Source organism: Nestor notabilis, unplaced genomic scaffold, assembly GCF_000696875.1.
Source record: "Nestor notabilis isolate BGI_N333 unplaced genomic scaffold, ASM69687v1 scaffold4712, whole genome shotgun sequence".
NCBI lineage: Eukaryota > Metazoa > Chordata > Aves > Psittaciformes > Psittacidae > Nestor > Nestor notabilis.
In genome coordinates, this window is record NW_009916825.1 from 2,984 (window position 1) to 23,176 (window position 20,193).

The following is a 20,193-nucleotide window of genomic DNA, read 5'->3' on the forward strand; positions in this document are numbered from 1 at the left end:
ATGGGCCAGCCACAGCTTCTCTGGGCAACCTGTTCCAGGGCCTCACCATCCTCCCAGGGAAGAACTTCCTAAGCTCTCATCTAAATCTCCCCTCTGTCAGTTTAAAGCCCCTTGTCCTATCATCACCTGCCCCTGTCAAAAACCCCTCCCCAGCTTTCTTGTTGTCCCCTTTATGCACTGGAGGCTGCTCTAAGGTCTCCCTGGAGCCTTCTTGTCTCTGGGCTGATCAAGCCCAGCTCTCTGAGCCTGTCTCCATAGCATAGCTCCAGCCCTTAGAGCATCTTTGTGGCCTCCTCTGGACTCACTGTAATGAATAATGTAAAGGAGACAGCAGCTAAGTATTAATGGCATGGTAGAGACCTGTTTGGTCTTTGCACCTGGGTTTTGAAAACTGAGGTAAAAAGAGCAATGTTGCATTTTTCTGAGACCCATTTCCAACACATTATCTTTTTAAGAGCTTTCCCTGAGCAAGATGTTTATACAACCCCTGTGTATTTCTCATCCGACTGGCTGAATGAATACTGGGATGCTATAGCTGTGGATGATTACCGGTTTGTCTACATGGGACCTAAAGGTTCATGGTAAGGCAGTGTGGTTTCTGTCATTCTTACATCCTCTTTTTCTAAGATTACTATTACAGGGGGGGTTCACATTGTCCTTCAGGATAGCATCATGCTGCAGAGGAAGTGTGGCCTTACTGCATAGTGCTGTACCTGAACCCAGCCAGTCTTGTTTCTCAAGCAGCTCTTATGGTTCTGGATGTGAGCTGTACTTTTGCAGCCAGCTAAAGTTCCTTTGTGCTTCAAAAAGCCCTGAATCATACCCACAAGATCAGCTAGCTTTTATAAAGTTTCAGAGCAGAATCTCCCTGGGGATCATCAGGCACTTGTGATTTGCAAAGTCAGAAGCAGCCTTGGAGCAGTGCTGATGAGTTGATCAAATATTTTGCAGGTGAAAATTTAAGTCTGGTGTTGTTTGATAAAGTTACCTTTAAAGTATTCTCATCAGTTCACATCACAGAATCTCTTGTCATTGAGGTATCTGTGGGACAAGTTCAAAACTAACTGATGGAGAAACATGGGATATAAAAGGCTGCAATACTATGTAGATATAGTGGCCTTTTAATATAAAACAATCAAAATTAAGAGGATGACAGTTTTGGATCAGGTTTGCATAGTGAAGGTTGATTTCTGTATGTTTGTGTGATTCTCAGAGATTTTAATTTATCTTACAGCTTTTAAGCATTGTCTTCACTTAAAACTCTGATTTGCCCCACAGGACTCCATTCCATGCTGATGTCTTCCGTTCCTATAGCTGGTCAGCCAATATATGTGGGAGAAAGAAATGGCTGTTGTACCCTGCAGGACAGGAGGAGTATCTGAAAGACCGCCACGGCAACCTGCCCTTTGACGTGACTGCCCCTGGCCTTCAGGACAGGAGTGTTTACCCTCGCTACAACCAAAGTCAACCACCTGTGGAGATTGTGCAGGAAGCAGGGGAGATAGTCTTCATCCCCAGTGGATGGCATCATCAAGTTTACAATCTGGTAAGGTAACTGATACCATCCTTTTCATCACACAGAAAGATCATCAGCCAGCAGGCTTGAATCAGTTCAAACCTTTGTTGCCACAGTATGCTGTGGATGCCAAAAGTTTAACTGGGCTGCAGAAAGTTCAGAGAGATTCACAGAGGAAAGGTCTATTGGCCACTCAGGATGATGGCTAAAAGCAAGCCTGAACTCCTAAGCTCCTTGGGTCATTGAAGAAGCTGTCTGCACCCTCCTTTAAACTTTTCATCATTAGATGCTACTGGTCACTAAGAAACAGGATGCTAGATGAGATGGACCTATGGTGAGGCGGTTAATCTTGGTTTCTAACTGTAAATTGTAATTTAATAATGGATAACACTAGCAAATTGATCTTCATGATTACAAACCAAAATTAAGAACCATGTTCCTTTCTCCAAACTGCCTTCTCCCACATTTGTGCTCTTGAAAGGTATGCTCAGACAAAGGAACTAGAGATGTTTGCCAGTTTACAGAGTGAAACAAGATTTGGTTGATCAGAGACGTTAGAAAGAGCCTTTGAACACAAAGCATTTCCCTTGCTGAGGAATATGATTTTACATTTTGCATCGTCAGTGATGATATAGCTGTTTTCTCTCATTTTCATTCCTAGAGCCTAATAACCATTTAAATTATTCCTTCAGGAGGATACCATTTCTGTTAACCACAACTGGGTGAATGGCTGCAATGTGGCTATAATGTGGTGCTTCCTACAGGATGAATTAGCAGCTGTCCAGCGGGAAATTAATGAATGGAAAGACCCTATGGATGATTGGCACCTACAATGCCAGGTATAACAATGTGATGCTGGTTGCCTGACTGTGTTAGGAAATCATATTTCAGAGATGCTTTGCACCACCTTATTAGAGCTGTAAGACGCAGAAGTCCTTAACCTCGTACCTGGAATTAGTACATGTTTCATCAAGAAGTAGGAACTGGTGACAACTTCATTTTGCAGGAAAATACAGAACCCTAGAATGGTTTGAGTTGGACCTTAAAGGTCATCTAGTTCCAACCCTCCTGCCACGGGCAAGGACACCTTCCACTAGACCAGGTTGCTAAAAGGGACTGTTAAACGGGACAGGAAGGGGCCAGCCACAGCTTCTCTGGGCAACCTGTGCCAGCGTCTCGCCACCCTCATAGGAAAACCCATCTTCCCAAGATCTAATCTGAATTTCCCCTCTGTCAGTTTATAGCCATTCCCCCTTGTCCTGTCATCACATACCCTTGTAGAAAGTCCCTCTCTAGATTTCTTGTCAGCCCCTTTGTGCACTGGAGGCTGCTCTAAGGTCTCCCTGGAGCCTTCTCTTCTCCAGGCTGAACAAGCCCACCTCTCTCAACCTGTCTCTGTAAGAGAGGTGCTCCAGCCCTTGGAGCATCTTTGTGGCCTCCTCTGGACTTACTCCAGTTGCTCCACATCCTTCTTATGTTGGGGGCCTCAGAGCTGCACACAGGACTGCAGGGGGAGGTCTCACCAGAGTGGAGTAGAGGAATAATCTCCTCCCTTGATCTGCTAGTCACATTGCTGGTGATGTAGCTCAAGACACAGTTGGTTTCTGGGCTGCAAGCGCACACTGCCAGGTCATGCTGAGCTTCTTGTCAAGCAGCACCCCAAAGTCCTTCACTTCAGTGCTGCTCTCAGTCCAGTTTCTGCCCAGCCTATGTTTGTGCTTGGGATTGCCCTGACCCAGGTGCAGGACCTTGCACTTGGTCTTGTTGAACTTAATGAGGTTTATGTGGGCCCACCTCTCAAGCCTGTCCACATACCTCTGGGTGGCAGGAATCGAATATTTAGTAAGATAGGGAAATGCTTGTGCCAGTGCCTGTTTGGTGTGTCAGGGAGGTTAGGATGTTATCTGGAAAACTAATGCTTCAACTGCTCTTCTATCAAGCTTAGCATTAGCATCGAGATTTATCCTTTTCATAGTATGTACGTTCCCCTTTATAAAATATAAGTGCTTTTCACGTAAACAGAACTGACAAGACAGACCCACACACAATAACTGGTTTGAAGACCATTCATGATGAAACAGTGAATCTGAAACAAGCAAAATCAAGCTGAAGGTGGCAGCAGGTTTCTTCATCTGTGAAGTGATGATTTCAGGATATCTAACTATACTAAGCAGTGTTATATACTTCCAAAACCTTAAGCATGAAATGTAAAGCTTGAGGCTGTTTATGCTGGTAGTTTGAGATCCTTCAAAAAGGAGTTTCAAACAACACAGTCATTTAGAAAGAGGAGAGTGTTGCTTTTGAGGCTTGTGGCATTTCAAGTAAGGTAAAGAATTTTAGTGCCGCTGGGGAATTACAAAAAGTATGATTAAACAGTTACTTATGATTCCAGGTCATTACTAGCTTGATAAAGTGTTTTTTCATTCTTACTGCAAAGAAAAGAGTTGTTTCTATTTCAGTGCGGTTTTGTTGTTTTGTTTTGTTTTTTTTCTTTCCTAGTTGATCATGAAGTCTTGCACAGGTATAGACTACAAGGAGTTCTATAACTTCCTCAAAGTTATTGCAGAGAACAGGATTTCTGTCTTGGAAAATGGCCTCGATGACGAAGCTTCAGCAAAAAACACTCCAAAAGCTGCCATTTCCACCTTGGGCATGCTCCATGCAGTGTTTGATTTAAAGAGGACTGTGAAGGTGTTAACATCATTGAGTGCTAATGAAGATTTCAAGAAACTAGACCTGACGTCACTTTCTCCACCTCCGGAGGCATTGCTCCACCACTTGAAAGCAGCAATAGATACAGCGCTACTCTAACTTCCTATTTATTCCATTCTTTGTAAAACAAACCTTTTGCAAAATGTTTGTAGAAGACTAACTTCTCCCTGTTTAATAGCTCTTCCAGTTGAAGTACAGAGCGCCTTAATATAGAGTGGGGAGAGAGTACATTCATAAGACAGCTGAGTGCTTTTTGACACCATTTGCATATCTAGAGTAATTGGGCAGGAAAAAAACCCAAAAAAATCCTCAGATTAAAGAAAAATCTAAATCATGTTAATATTATATTTTGAACGCTGCTGGTGAATATGCCTGCAGGGAAGAGGGAAAAGAAGTTTTCTGTGGATCAGGCTTAGGTCTGTCAGGACTAAACACTGATGTTGCAGTGGTCTTACACTGAGCGAGGTTGCCGTGGTCTGCACCATACTCCCACTACTGAGAGCACTGCATATAGACAGCAAACCTGCATTGCAGACTCCAGCAGTTAAGCTCTGCTTTGTCTGGTCACAGCTAAGTTACTGTAAGACCTGTCCTGCTTCCAGGCACAGCTCAGCTTTTCTTTTTTATGGGTTTGGTTTTGATTTATTTTTTTTTAGGAGACCCTAGTTAGTTAGATTCCATTGAAGCCTGAACTGGCTCTATAGCTGTACCTTGGATGTGTAAGAGCTGCCTGTAACAGTGTCCTGTAAAATGGTATCTAAATCTGAAAGTCTCAGGCAGGGTCATCCTTCATACTGCTCCAAGGGCCTGCAGGATTAAATTTAACATAATAATCAGGAAGCTTAAGTCCTGATTGCAAATTAGTGCAGACAGCAAATCTGCCACTAAGAATTTAAGCATGTGCTCCACCCAAGCTCAAAAGAAGGAACTTGAATGTACTCTCACATTTCTACATGCTATTTCAAGACACAGTATTTTATCAAGCAGAGATTTGATTAATCAGGGAAGCAAGTAAGTAGCCTCATATTATCTCCTAAAAAAGCCATGCTGTTACCACACCAAATAACACTACTGCATGGTTATTTAGCACAATTTGCAACCTGAATGCTATCCTTGGGCTCAAAGAGTATTTCTAGTGAAGTATCCCTCTTGCTTTTAACTGGCTGGTGAGAAAGCCTAGAAGCACAAATGGCTGCACACTGTTACCTTAGTTGCCCCTTTAGGGCTCACTTGAATTACTGCTCAAGAACTTACTCAGTTTTCAACCAGACGACTAGTAAGAGCAACTAATTATATGTTTAGAAAGTGCAATAATAGAAATCTTCAGTAGGTTGAAAAAAATCACAGTTTTCTAGATAATGCTGTAGTTTGTACATGCATGCATTTTGCATGTCCTATTTTCTAGCAGAAGTTTTGCATTTTGAGTAGGAAGTGGTGCCTGAAATTAAAATTAATACCCAAAGCATGGATAAATGCAGTATGGAGAAAACAAACTTTTTTTTTTATTTTTTTATTTTAAACAGCTGTGACTACATCTCAGTGATTCAACCTTCTGGCAGGGTGTTTCTTTAGATGGGAAAACTGCCAGTTTTAAGCAGCTCTGAAATTAAAAGTTCACAGCTGTTACTTAAAGTCTGTTTACATTCTCAAGGACAGGCAGCTGGAGCTTTCTTAGATGAATAAGGTGAGATTTTGTAGAAGTGAGGAACAATGGTTTAAAGCTGATAATTAGTGTAATGGTTGGAAAGCATGGTTTTGGTCTTGGATCCCCCATCTCACTGCATGCTGTGCAAGTGGTATTGGCACCAACCCCTTTAAACACTGCAATTTTATCAAGGGTTTGCTTAGATCAACAGTACTTTTCATTTCACATCCTGCAAAGCTGGAACTGCTTGGCTTTGCTATGTGAAACAAGCAAAAATACAAATCCAGCTTTTACACCAAGAACCTAGTATCTCAAATTCCCCAGGATCCATTTAAGACACTGTAGTGTCTGGCTGACTACATCCTCATTTAGACGGATGGCATGAGTTTGCTGTAATACAAAAATCCAGGCAGCAGTTTTCAGGGAAGAGGCATCATTCCTGCAGTTAATTCCTCTTCCCTGTAGAAAGAAGTTAAGGAAGGAAGAAAATAAGGTGACTAAAGAAGCATTCAAGTAAAGGAAGGTGGGTCTTAGCTACTCACTCTCTCTTTACCTGAGGTGTCTCTACACCATAGCATCTTCAGCTCCAAAGAGGTGTAAGAGCCCTCTTTCATAAGGCCTACTAAGACTTAATGCAAGACAACGGTGGAAAAAAAATAGTAATTTAATTGCAGGAAATTATATTAAATTTTAAGCCATGTCCTCCTTACTGATTCAGCAGGGAACAGATTAGTTTTATTTATTCAGTCTCTCCTAGAATTACATTAGGAAACTAATTTGTACTTCAAATTCTCCATTCCCATGAATGATCAAGGCAATAAGGGAGCCATGTATATTCTAAAGATAAAGAGGAAAGCAAATTCTAAAATGCCTGAAGACAGCAACAAAACCAGAATAAGAAGTATGCGAGCCTGGAATCTTAAAAATTAAACAAACAGTTTTATTTAAATACAAAGTTACTGTGAAAATACATTAGGATATTATCACACCAATATATTAACTGTTGTAATCTATGTACTATTTATTAAAGCATAATACTTGGGATAAACAGGAGGAAACTGCCTGTAAAATTTTGTTATGTTGTTTCCTGAAGTCACAAACCTGGACAATTTAAAGTTGAACTGTAAAAAAACTTAAAAAAGGCAGGTTAAAATCTAGTTCAAAGGAGCTTTTGCTCTAAACAGGCAACTCAGACATAACTATTTTTGTCTGATAGGAACAGGATACCAAATATCTGTTTGCCTTTCATAAAGGCAGCATAAAACCTAGCCCAGTTCTAATCTGATTTGTACCCCACTGGCATCAGTGGGTGGTCTGTCAGCAAAAGCTGTGACTCTCAGAAAACCAGTGGTTTGGCAGCTCTGTCAGTGCAGAAAGCCAGGTGGTTTTTGTTTTCTCTCACCAGAATTTGAGATTTCTTACCCCAGAAAAACGCATGTTCTTTCTCTTCCGCACACACAAACCCCTGCAGAATTACAAAGCAGCACTAGCATGTTCAAGGTGCAAGTGTGATATCCCTGAGATTTAACAGGAGTTTGCAGAGTGTAAATATACACTTGCAAGTATCATAAAACAAGGAAGTTAGTCAATAGCAGCCTTAAAATGCAATGGAGAGGTACTGAGTTTGTCATAGGTAAGAAGAGGAATGGAAAAACCTTCCTCTTAGGGATGCAGGAAAAGCCACCTTACTTCAGGACTGGGTTGTTCAGGAGGATGACGATGGCCTCTCCATTCCATGCCACATTTCTGCAAACCAGAACTAGTCCCACCAAAATAGTTCCTTATGGTTTCATTTGACCCCTTTCTATAAAATAACCTCCCTTATGTCAGTTCACCAGTGCAAAACAGAGTGTCTAAAAGAACAGCTAAATGAGGTTTCAAGGCAGGTTGCTATTTGTAGGAAAGGGAAATAAAACTACAGGGAAAGAAACACCTTGGCCACTTTCTGCAAAAATATTCCCAAACACAAGCTGAAGTTGCATATTGAAGGCTTTTAGTCTACAGCATCTGTATGTCTGTGCTTTATGACCACAGCTAGTCCAAGAGAAAACCCAGCAAAAAACCCTCATCTGATAAATAACCATTCTTTCCTTTTTAAAGGCAGACAGAACAGTAGGGACATGATTGCTTCTTCATCCAACTGTGTTTGGTCAAGAAAGTGCAGCAGGGAGGCTCTCTTCAGGTCCCCAAACTCAGGAGCTGTGAGTCACATGGCAGTTCTCTCTTTGGTGGAGCCTCATCCTCTGTATGTGTTCATAGCAAGACTGGGAAAGGAATAGAGGAATCCGTTAAGGAAAAGTTTTAGAACTTTGGTCCAAAATCTGGTCTCTTCCAGAGACCCCCAAAGGCAGTATTAAATCAGCACATTCACATTACAAATGAACAATAAGCACATTCTCTAGACTAGAAGGAAAATAACCTCCTGTGCTAGGCATATAAGCAGCCCCCCTAAAATTAAGAGTATGGCACATCAACATTGCTACTGTTCAAGACAGGCTAGTGCAGTTTGCAACTGTCACTGCTGAAAACATTTCCTTACCTCCAGGGCGGTTAACAGGAAGTCATATAGTCCTCCTTGATTGGTGGGGTCCATCAAGTCTCTAATCAGATGGATTTCAGCTCCCAGATGCTGTATTCTAGGAAAAATAGAAGTCACAACTAGAACAAATCTATGGGCATCTGGTGTTCGTGGGCATATATTTCAAATCAGATTATGGAGAGAAGGAGGCATGGATCTGGAAGTCCACTTCTGATTCCTTGTTTATCACCTTAACTTTCTGGAGGCTGAGTCCTTGAGGTATCCAACATGACTGGATCTTAGGAAAGATGTTCAATCATAAGAGAATTTTAACTCCTCCATTTTTTACAGTCTCTTATACCCCTCCTGTCTCACCTGCAGTCGAGAAAGCTGCCTAGCAAACAAAATTGTATCATCCAACATGACTGCAACAGGGGAAGCTTCTGGATTTCATGGCCCCAAGTTTAAACACTTCACCCTTTTTTGAAGACCAAACACATCCAGGAAGTCAGTGAGGGATTTTTGACTCAAATCTGCCAGGAAAAAAACCTTACAGTTTCATTCTACTGGATGTAAGTGGGTTCCTGCAGTTACAGTGAAAGCAGCACAGAGAGAGCCTCTTTGGCAGAAATGTGTCACATTCACAGTCATTCCTACACAGGGAAAGTCTAGTAACTGGTCGCTGTTCAGGACATTCCTGTTCTTCAAACTGGATCACAGTGCCCCCTTGAGAATGGAAAACAGAAGATGCAAGATACACAGATAATGCCTGGAAGGCATTAACAATTGGCCTTCAAAGGCTTCATGTTCCTATTTTCTTCTGTAATCTGAGATGCAGGTAAGATCACATTTCCCATCACAATCCTGAATTATCCTTTCGGGTAAAAGATGGACACTCAAGAAGCCCTTGGCCACTTTATATCATGGCCAACACCATCACACCATACCTGGCAGACAGTAGCACACAAAAACCCCAATACAGCTCAGGAAAAAGCATGTATAAAACACAAACCCTAGCTTTTCATGTAAATTACTTTGCTTGGAAACATGGCTGTTCTTTCTCTGATTAAGGTATCACACAACAGCAGGACTGGGAAATGAAAAGCTTACACTTACTTTGCTCGGGATACAACATACATCAGTAGAGGCAAGAGGTCATCCATGGGGAGCTTGTAGTCCTTCTCCACCACCCGGGACACTGTGCTCTCGATCTCCTCATATGTCTTCTGGAGGATTACCAGCTTTTCCCGGGGATCCACTGTGGTGCTGTCAGTATGAAAACAGCCATGTCAAATGTATGGCATTTCCCAGAACATAGAAAATCCCTGGTTATCAGTCGAAGGCTATGGGCAGTGACTTACATGAGCTTCTGCAAACATTCTGTGGCAGACAGGAAACACTTGTCTTTTATAAGGGACCGCCTCTGAAAGGGAGACAAAGAGTTGTGCCTCTATAAGAACATCTCTCAGAGAACCACCACATGGCTCCTCACCACTGGACCCAAAATAAACATGCTTGCTGCCCATAAAAGAGGGCAAAATAAAGCTGTTGTAGACAATGCCACTCTGAACATGCTTAGATGTCTAAAGTGCCACTCTGAACACAGATGTCTTTGAAACACCACCAAGCAGAGCATTTCAAAGCAATCTTATTCAGAGCTCACATTCACACAGTAGCTACAAATCATAACTAATCAACACACATCATGTAGCTCTTATTTCCAAGTACAGTTTCTGCCCTGTGGTTACTTAGGTGAAGCTCCGTCATTAGTCAGCACCAGCATGTAGCCTGGTGCCAGCTAACACACCAAAGCTAGGTGTTAGCATTATTTCCTACCTGGTTGGTTGTCAGGGTGAGATCTTTCAGAGGCCACAGGTGTCTGAAAGGAGATTACAGAGAAAAGATTTAGAAGGCCGATCTCCATGTGTTCACCCCAAGTCAATTTTGACTGCTTTTATCTCCTTATTCAAGGTGATGCTACTAAATGCATGCTAAGAGTATGCTACTCATGCACTTTTGTAGGTGCATGAGGCTGAGTTTGCTTGTCTCGTTACTCTGCTGCAGGAATAATTAATAACTTGGACTCAATAACCTGAGTGTAGGTTTCATTTTACTCACAGGTGCTCCTGTAATAATCAAGGAGAGTTTTGGCACTTTCAGAATCAATTTCTCTCACTCAGTCTAGACTGAGTTAAACTGCCAAATTGAGATTCCAGGTCTCCTGCTACCCTGCCAAATTCCTTGAGCTGCAGATGATGCTGTATTAGAAAAGCTCATGTGCCTCTTGGATCTGAGTCATTGGTCCTCAGGTGTCACTTCCAAAAATGGATCTAACTGCAAGAATGGATGAAGGAAACATCTGGCTCCACAGCCTTTTCCCTCTCTTGAGACACTGTGCCTACATTGTTATGGCAGATACCATCGGATGGACTACAGCTCTTTCTAAGGCACATTTATAAGCTCAGTTTGATTGGTCCCGAGCTGGAGGAAGCCATTTATTTGCTAAGCTAGAAAAGAAGAATTTTGCTACACAAAATTAAAATAAGCATAGCTAGTAGCAGCTTTCACTAGTCAATGCTGTCCTTCCAGACAGTATTGCAGGCATTCCAGATAGGACTTCCTCTGTCAGCCTAGGAAAAACTTCCATGCTACAGCCAATGACGGACCCAGGAAAAGGTTGTATGTCCTTTCCTCCTGTGCTTTCAGAGGTTTCCCTCTTGAGGTTGAACCCTGGTATGAAAAAACTTCACTTACTTCTGCACATCCAGAAACTCTAGCAGCTTAATGTCAGGAAACAGACTTAGGTCCATAATGCCTTGGCAGTAGAGGTCATCTTCTCTTTCATGATAGAGCATGTAGAGCATGAAAAGCTCAGGGTAGAAGCAGGGCAAGATCAGCGGCAGGACCATGCTGCATGCCTTCTGATCACTGTGGCAGAGAAAAGCAGAGTCCTACAGTGAGACCTCTAACCTTGACATTACCAAGAGCCCCATGGCAGACAATGGAAGAGGCAGCTTCTGGGACTGCAAGGTGTTCTTGTTCTCCCCACCTTCTTCCACCTTTGAGTTCAGTGTCTCAGTTGGACAGTAGCGACCTATACAACACTCTCAGGCATGTGCCCAGAAGCTGGAGATGCAAGTGCATTTTATGCTGTAGGACAGGATGGGGCACTGTTTCTCCACACCATCTCCTTAGTCACAGAGAAACCTGGAGCACCAGAGACCTATTTCAAGCCGTTCTTTCTGAGCTCTTTCAATAGCGGACCTATTATTTCTTAAGGTCCTCTTAAGAAATGAAAGGTCTTTGTCTTAAGGGACAAAGACCAAATAAATTCAGATAAAGCCCTTTTTTGCTCCTTACCATTCCACCAATTTCCTGGCTTCATTCAGCCCATATGGGGACGGCTGCAGATTACAGCAAAGAGAAATCCAGACCAAATGGGGACAGCTGGACAGAGATGCTTCTTCCCACCCACAAAAACCATAAACCTGGATCTCCCACAATTATTCCTACGTTATTATTCTAGGCATATCATGTCTTCTACCTCCTTTTCCACATTTCCCATGCTGTACTCTCTATTTCCAGGCCTGCCTTTCTCTCAGTGCTGGTATGGAAGTCACCATCCCTGAACAAGTTCCTGTGACTAATGCAAAGGACATGGTAGCGCTGGGACTGCTCTCTTGCACACAACCATGCTGCTGCACGGTAGCTGGCGTGGGTAATCTTGCCAGGCTGTGTGCCACACACACCTCCACTATTCTGCTGCAGAACATGAATAGAAAAAATTGTGCTTATGCTTCAAGCACAACTACTGAAAGCTTTGCACTCAGAGAGAAGTGTGGACACTAAACCTGATTCAAATGGACAAATATAATTGGTTCAACACTTACTGTATTTTAGAATACGCCCCATATGTCTAAACAGCTTAAAATTAAACCACCAGTGGTGACACATACCTTATATCCCCTTCCACGTGCTTTGCAGATAGTTGGCCTTTCTGTTCCAGTGCCAGGCGGAGCAAACCCCTACAAAAGCAGCAGAACTGAGGTTCTGTAAACTGAGGTTTAGTTCCCTCCCTCATCATTTTCTAAAGGGTAATTTGTTATTCACAAGTGAGGAGCTCAGCTGTCCCGACATCAATTGAGCTGTTTGTTAGTAAAGTTCTCTGTAATTTTTGCAGTGTTGTTTCAGTATTCAAGTTTCACTATTTGAGGGCTTTCTCCATTATCAGCAGAAGCTTCCAGGAATAACTAAGCATTTAAAAATCTCCATGGCTTCTGAAGAGTAGGTTGGTCACTCTGGAGATCCTGTGTGTTGAGCACCATCTCCTTGTATTCCTACTCAAGCGACATGAGGTTTCAGGACCTGTCGTACCAACCAATTCTTTCATCCATCTATGAACACTGGAGGATGTTCATACTCTGAAAAAGTGGCTTGGGTTTGTCTTGATATTTCCAAGCCAAAACTTCATCATCTTAAAATGGGGATTAGGGAAAGGTTGTCTTTCTTGCTGTAGGAGTATTAGCCTAGGAAACTTAGACAGGGGCATGGCAGAGCAAGGTGGGTCTCCCTCCCCACCCTGCATGTGAAAGGTCTTGAGGCATGAAGCAATCTTTCCAAGGTCTGCACTGAGCTCAGAAGCACCTTCACATGAACCAATACTCAGGTTGTCAGACCTGATGTGCTGTTCATGAACATGGTTCAGATGAACTGAATCAAATCTGACTTGTTCCCATCAGCTGTGCTGCTGTTCTCAGACTGCTCCAGGACAGACAACCCCTCATCACAGAGCTGGCAGTCTTCCTCAAGCATTCAAGGCTACACTGATAATGACAGAGCTTTTATCCAGCCTTTTATTTTTAAGGCAATACCACCCTGGGTGCAGCTAAAGGCAGAATTCCTCACCTCTGCCTACTGTGGCATTTCTTGTATCTTCTCCTAAATGATACTCAGACATCAACAGAACCCAATCAAGCCTTTGATCCAATCTTTAATTACCCAAAAGCACAACCACACAACTGAACAACCTCATTTTAGACTCACTACCCACACCAGCCGAGCCTCAACAACGCGCTTACACTGCATGTTCTTAACACCTGTTGAGTTGAGGCTTGTGCTAAGCTTATGCTATTTTTTATTCAAACAGATATATTGAACACCACTGTTGTGTGCTCTGATATACTTTGCTGTCCTCATTACTTAGTGTGGTATCTTGATCATATTTGTGCTTATCTAAATTAAGTCTTCTAATGAGCAAGAGCTCATTGAGCTGCTATAACTCAGTGAGATTTAGTAACATTAAAGCTCCTGGGTCATGTACTGAGCGATGAGGATAATAAAGGTTTCCTAGGTTCATATGACCTCAGTTATTGCAAATAACTCTTTATCTAGCACCATTCTGAAGCAACTCTCACAAGAAATATGCTGCAAAACAAAGCATACCTGCCACCTGAAAAAGTTACCCTAATGGTCTACACTGCAAAACCCTCTGTGCTCATACCCATTGGGAGGACTCAATGTGCTTGACTTACTGGTAAAACTCCCATATTTTCTTTGCATAGTACTTGACTTCCTCTTGTGCCATAGTCAGCAAGTGTTTGTTGGCCCCAATCCCAGAATATGTTGCCTGAAAAGCTATTGTCAAGGCCTTCAGTAGCTTTCCCAGTGGGTGCAGAGAAGACTTCAATGCCTGCATGATAGAGGAAAGTTAAATTTTGCAAGTCAGCTCTTGCCATTAGTAGAAGATGATAACATGGAAAAGCCACCCAATCTTCTCTTGTCAGGAAAGGAGAACAAGCCTAGAAATAATCAACTATAATTTTAGTCTATTTTTGCTGTCACAAGTCTATTCTCTTCCCATTATGAGGCAGAAATATGCTTAGTAGAATTTTTGTTCTGATGAGGTTTGCTGTGATATTTAAGAAAGAGCAAAGGGTGCTTCAGGGCAAGTCTAGGTGAGTGAAAAACAACCACTGAGAATTCGTGGAAGTTTATTAATCATTTCAAGCTTCTGGTTATCCCTTGACACAATTTGCGAACCCAGAGTGAGGATTTATTTTCACTTCCTGGCCTGCATAGCTGTACACAAAACGAGTGTGCAAAAAGCACAAAGAATAACCCTCCTCATCACAAACACATATATTCACACTTAATTTAGAGAAGATTCTTGAAGTTACTGGCATGTGCTAACAGAAAGCAACAGAAAATTGCTACGACCCGTGTCCATGGTCTGGTGGGCAGACATGGAACATTATGGCTTAAAACTTTACCTTTTCTAAATAACTCGGTAGTGACTCAAGCCCCTGGTGCTGGACAAGCTCTTCAAGAATATCTTCTATCTTCCAGGATACATCCTCAGTCCCCCTGAAAAGATGAGAGGTGAGGAAGGAAAAAAACACACAATGAAGCACTGCGATAAATCCCAATTGGTATTGCAGGTAGATTCCAAGGGGGCAGTAAGACCATTAGAAATGAATTTTTCTCTGTTTTTTTCAGTGGAATTGCTCTACAGGCTTATGATACCTGTGATTCTCTAAATTCATCTCCCCTTACAACCAGCATGGGTTGCATCCTGAACATGCCTGTCAGATCTGTTTTAGATATTTTTCTAAGGAGAGACGGATTTACTCTGGATCAGCTTACCATGTCAGCTAGGTTTCCCTCAAATACAAGAGGAGCCAATGATGACTGAGTCATCTGCAGATGCATACATTTAATCAAATCAGTCCCATCCAAATTTTCATGTATAAGAATGAATGTCAATAGCACAACCTTAAATTCAGGCATAAAATTCATCCTCCTGTCTCATGGGCAGGAACAAATGGATAATGCTTGGGTTAATAACTTTAACACATGGCAGACCCTAATGTAAACCACCATCCTCTCTATACAAATGGGCTCCTCTGTTGCAATAAGGGCATGCAATACTCGTACCTTTGGCAAAAGAGGTACTCCTGAGATTTTCGCAGCTCCTTGCTTGTTTGTATGTGGAACCCCATGAAAGACTCCTCTGTTTCTTCTTTGCAGCCAGAATGGATGTACTCCAGGAACTGGTCATAGATGCCCTTCCACCTCTTCTCCACAGGGAACTCCTCGAGGCCCAACTGACTGTGAAACACAACGTGGCATTAGGCTTTTCTGCCTCCCTCCTCAATTATTTCAGACTTCACCTTCAAATATGGAAGGTTCTCCAGAATCCAATTTTAACACAATAATTATTGAAGCTGTGAACATGGCAATGCCTAACTGAAGGGAAAAAAAAATAATTCAACAAAAAGCAACTCAAGTCTATTGTCCTAACGACAAGGTATTTTGGGCAAAGAAAAAATCCTGGTGGAACGTGGAACATCAGTAATCTGAATCTTTGCAGGTGAATTGATCACAGGCCTTCTGCTCCACCTATGGATCTTTCTAAATATAGACTTCATCTCAGCTGGAAGCCTGAAGAAAAGACTGATTGCAGTAAGACAGTTGAGCAACCACGACCAGTAGCTACTGGTGTCTGAAAAGCATGGGTAACAGGAGCTGTTCTGCAACATAAATACTCTGATGGACTGGAAATGTTTTGAAAAGGAAAATAGAGGAAATTGAACTGGGTTTTACGAGAATAATTGCCTCAGAGGGCAAGCAGCTGTCTTCCCACTTTTCCCACTTTCAGTTAAACTTGCTAAACCCAGGCCCTACAGCCGGGCAACCAGAGCATCCCTTTGCAGGATTCAACCCTGAGGATAAGAGTCTATATCAAAAGATGTGGCCAGAGAGCTTCAGCTCAGTTACTCCTGCCCTGCATTTGTACTTTTGCCTGCCAAAGCAGCATCAGCATCCCATGAAGCTCTGATCCTGGCTCCACAGCCTTCCTCCACATAGAGCACTACCCAATTCAAGCTTTTCAGAGCTTCATATGTTGTGCTTCATATCTTGGTTTTGGGGATTTTTTCCCACCTCTGTACTATCAGCTGGTAATAATATTGATGTAGTTGCACATAAGGACAGGAAAGGAGCAAGTGATGCATTTTAACAGCCCAGATTTTTCTGTGTATCTTCAGACCTACCTGTCTATATACACAGAAACATGTGTGCATGCACAAACATGCACCAATCACTGAAAATGTTAAGCCTCCAAAACTCTATCCAGTCTGAGGATAGGAGTATTTCTGGGTGGATGGGGGCAGGACGGGAATAGAACCTTTGTTTTCTGCTTCCCATGTGGCATTAACATTAAATAACAAACTGTATTCTCTCCTTCTTCCGTTGCATATAAACAAGTTTTTAGATCATCATCATAGAATCATAGAATGGTTTCCGTTAGAAGGGCACTTGCCCAGTGCCACCACCCCTGCCAAGGGCAGGGACACCTTCCACTAGACCAGGTTGCTCAAAGCCTTATCCAACCTGGCCTTGAACGCTGCCAGGGAGGGGCCAGCCACAGCTTCTCTGGGCAACCTGTGCCGGTGCCTCACCACCCTCACAGGGAAGAACTTCTTTCTAATAGCTAATCTAAATCTCCCCTCTGTCAGTTTGAAGTAATTCTTCCTTGTCCTTTTGCTACAGGCCCTACTAAAATGTTTATCCCCATTAAATCACAACACCATCTCTCTTACAAGACCCTTTTAGGTACTGCAAGTCTGCTCTATGGTGTCCCTGGAGCCTTCTCTTCTCCAGGCTGATCAAGCCCAGCTCTCTCAGCCTGTCTCAATAGCAGAGGTGCTCCAGCCCTTGGAGCATCTTCATGGCCCTCCTCTAGACTCGCTCCAACAGATTCATATCCTTCTTTCAGCAAGGACTGCCTTGATCCCTGTAGGGATTGATCCAGTCCTTGTCTAGGTAGAGTCAATACACAAGCCATAACCCAAAGAAGTCAGCTTTTGTTGCTCACGCTTTGGTTATCCGGTCATCCAGCTGCTCATTTGACGTGTTCAGGATGCCGTGCGTCTGAAGGCCTTGGCCTGATTTGTTAGTAAATGTTCCCTCCAAAATGAAGCCATTGGCAAATGACAGCTTTCCCTGCAATGGAGAAAAAGGGTTAGTCTGCCAAGATCTCATTAGAGAGAGGAAACAAGCTGGACTGAGATCGCAGATTCTCCTTTCAACATAGCCAGCTCCTGAAATGACAAACTCAGAACAACTTTCAGTACAGAGGTGCACAATTTTAGCATCCAAAGCAACAGTGTCATTAAGGTGGCAGTCAATGGAGACAACACGTCCTCACTATTATTGAATGACACACATAGGGCTCTGAAGGGGAAAGACCACCACAGTCACAGAGTAAAATATTTGTGTTATGCTTTACAAACAGCCAATATTTTCCTTGAGTTATAAATTTTTCTGGCTTAAATTTGACAATAGCTATTTCTAACCTAGATTGAACACATGAAACTTTTGTATCTCCCCTGTTTTTCCTTTGCCTGTTAAAATCACAAGCATGTTTGGCCTCACAGGTAGGGGAATCATATGATATTCACCACAAACACTTTGAAAATGTTTGCTGCTACCAAGACAAACCTTAAATTTTCTGAGGCAAATACAGAAGACATGCAGTAGCTTGACTCAAAGTTAGAGGTTTTAATTATATAAAATCCAAAGCCAAACAATATTGTAAGTAGTCTGGCTTTGAACTCAAGCCTGAAATCCTCATTGCTAATAGCAGGAAGCAGTCCATCTTTAGATAAAGATCAGATTTTTCTAGACTAACCACTAAAACTAAACATTCATTTTGGACAAAGCAGTATCTCTGTAAAATCCACCTCAAGTCTTCTGGCTGAAGAAGATGATGACAACCTTTTTCTCCCATGACAAGTCAGTAAATGACAGGGCTCATTTGCAATCGTTACTAAGTGTCCATTTTGACATCCGTTCAGTTCTGATATAACCACACACTTCCTGTGAGACTCATCACTGATTTCTGTAACAAGCCGGAGGACTACTTTTCCCTGCAATGGGACACTTCATGAACACTTTGACCAGATATTTCTGTTAAGGATCAACCACAAAACATTGAACATGTCAGTGCAATGTCCAGATTGCAAAATTAAGCTTCCAGGGTCCCTTAGCTATGTTAACATCTCGGTTACGTTACTCTGGTGCTGGTACTGCAACTCCATTTGGTTTATACAACATTTCCTGTATTCCCAACCACTACAAAGGCTAAAACATTTCTTCTAAGAATACAAAAGCATCACAACTACAGTTGCAAAGCACAGCCAAAAATGCTCCACCAAAAAACCAAAAAAACAAACAAACAAACAAACCACCAAAAACCAACAAAACAACCAAAACCCTCAATGTAAACAGTAAAACACAAAATAAAACAATGCACAAAGCCTGCAGCTACTGGAAGTCTCTCAGTGGCAGCCTTCCTTCTGTGAATGAGACCGATAATAGAGGAAAAAAAAAAATCAAGGAGGGAATTTTTTTTTCCCTGGAGGAAGTGGAGCAGGAGAGTATGAACTTTGAAGATTAATCCCTCAGCCCTCTGGAAAGCATGCAACTGTATAGAAAGGCTGAGATGAAGGAAATGCTCACCTTTCCAACAAATGTTAGATCTTCTGTGAAGTTCCCTTCATAGACATAGTCATCTTCCAAGAGCAGAATCCCAGAACCCTTCATTTCAAAGCAGAAACAGTGAATTCATGACACTAATTTCCTACCTGCTTACATTCAGCTACAAAGAGCCACTGGCTTGGACTGTTTATGGGCTGTAGATTATGAGAGCCTTTCTGGAAGCCCAACATATATTGCAATGCTCAAGACAAAATCATGGGAGTTGCTCTAGAGATAATCCATCAGGAATCACTGCACAGAGAAGTCCAGAGTAGTCAGGAGGTTTTAAAGAACAGTACCATTGCATTCGTTTCTCTAGAGGAAGGAACAAAAGGCAGGCTCCCATACTAAGAATGGTAACCAAGAATTGTCATACAGGTCAAACTCATGTTCCTTCCAATATTATGACTTTTAGGTGATTTTAGCCATTTGTGTCATTCTTTGCAAAATGATTAAGAGAAAAGAGGAAGGCAACTGCTATGTAGAATTAGCTTTGCCCCTTGCTGTGCAGCCAATGGGACTTTAATGAGCTGCTTCTAAGCATTCATTAAATGACTTGTTCTATTACCTCCCAAACTCCCATGGCTGCCTAGAGTAACACACATTTCAGGGAAGGAGCACCAAGATGCAGGATAGTCATAAGACAATTTATATGAACAGGGAAAGATTCTTCTTGTTGGGGCTTAGTCCATGGTTTGGGCCCGAAGGTTTACATGTACCCATACCAGCCAGAAAATGTGGTCACTTCTAGAGCTGTAACACATTTTCCGTTGGAATGATTTTCTTGATGGAAAGTACCCATCCTGGCAAAAATAAAAGGTTTCCAAGGGAAGCTTCTTGGCCATACCAATTTTCCACTAGGAAAACTGAAGTGACTGCTCCCCACCCGGAAGCCTTGTGAAGTTAAAGGAGCCTTTGGCAGCTGGCAAACCAAAAGACAGCTTTATTTTGGTTCCCCACAGATGGAGGTTTTATGGAAAGCCCTTCCGACAAAGTTTCCATGCTAAACACTTTGTCCTAATTTGGTGAATGGGGAAGGGGTTGTTTGTTTTTTTAAGCATGTATTTTTCATGAGAAGAAATGTTTTTACTTCCAGGCCAATTCTAGTGATGCCAATCCCTTTTGCTTTCCCTAAAAACATCTAAACTCTCAATGAACTGGACAGCCAACTTGTTATAGGTAAGCTCACATTGGAAAGGTAAAGACTTAATGATCTCCAAGATAGTTGGCCCATGCCAAGCTCATGAAGTTTAACCAAGACAA

General features: G+C 42.3%; 2 protein-coding genes across 2 annotated transcripts in view; one reads left to right on the top strand and one right to left on the bottom strand.

The window, feature by feature from the left end:
* Nucleotides 1-4,417, top strand: part of JMJD4 (jumonji domain containing 4) — a 6,601-nt gene extending 2,184 nt beyond the window's left edge. Inside the window, exons 3-6 of the mRNA XM_010024761.1 lie at nt 456-581; nt 1,279-1,546; nt 2,209-2,355; nt 4,016-4,417. Of these exons, the coding sequence (XP_010023063.1) occupies nt 456-581; nt 1,279-1,546; nt 2,209-2,355; nt 4,016-4,327 (853 nt within the window). The 3' untranslated portion in view covers nt 4,328-4,417. The remainder of the gene's footprint in view (nt 1-455; nt 582-1,278; nt 1,547-2,208; nt 2,356-4,015) is intronic.
* A 3,418-nt stretch (nt 4,418-7,835) lies between these two features.
* Nucleotides 7,836-18,990, bottom strand: LOC104413696 (ALS2 C-terminal-like protein; the record flags this gene model as incomplete). Its single annotated transcript, XM_010024762.1, has 12 exons — nt 7,836-8,137; nt 8,413-8,509; nt 9,508-9,657; nt 9,753-9,814; nt 10,228-10,270; nt 11,146-11,319; nt 12,348-12,416; nt 13,923-14,080; nt 14,661-14,754; nt 15,325-15,498; nt 17,267-17,394; nt 18,913-18,990. Coding segments are annotated over 12 exons (1,299 nt in total), but the record flags the coding sequence as incomplete, so codon positions are not given.
* Between the last annotated feature and the right edge of the window lie 1,203 nt (nt 18,991-20,193).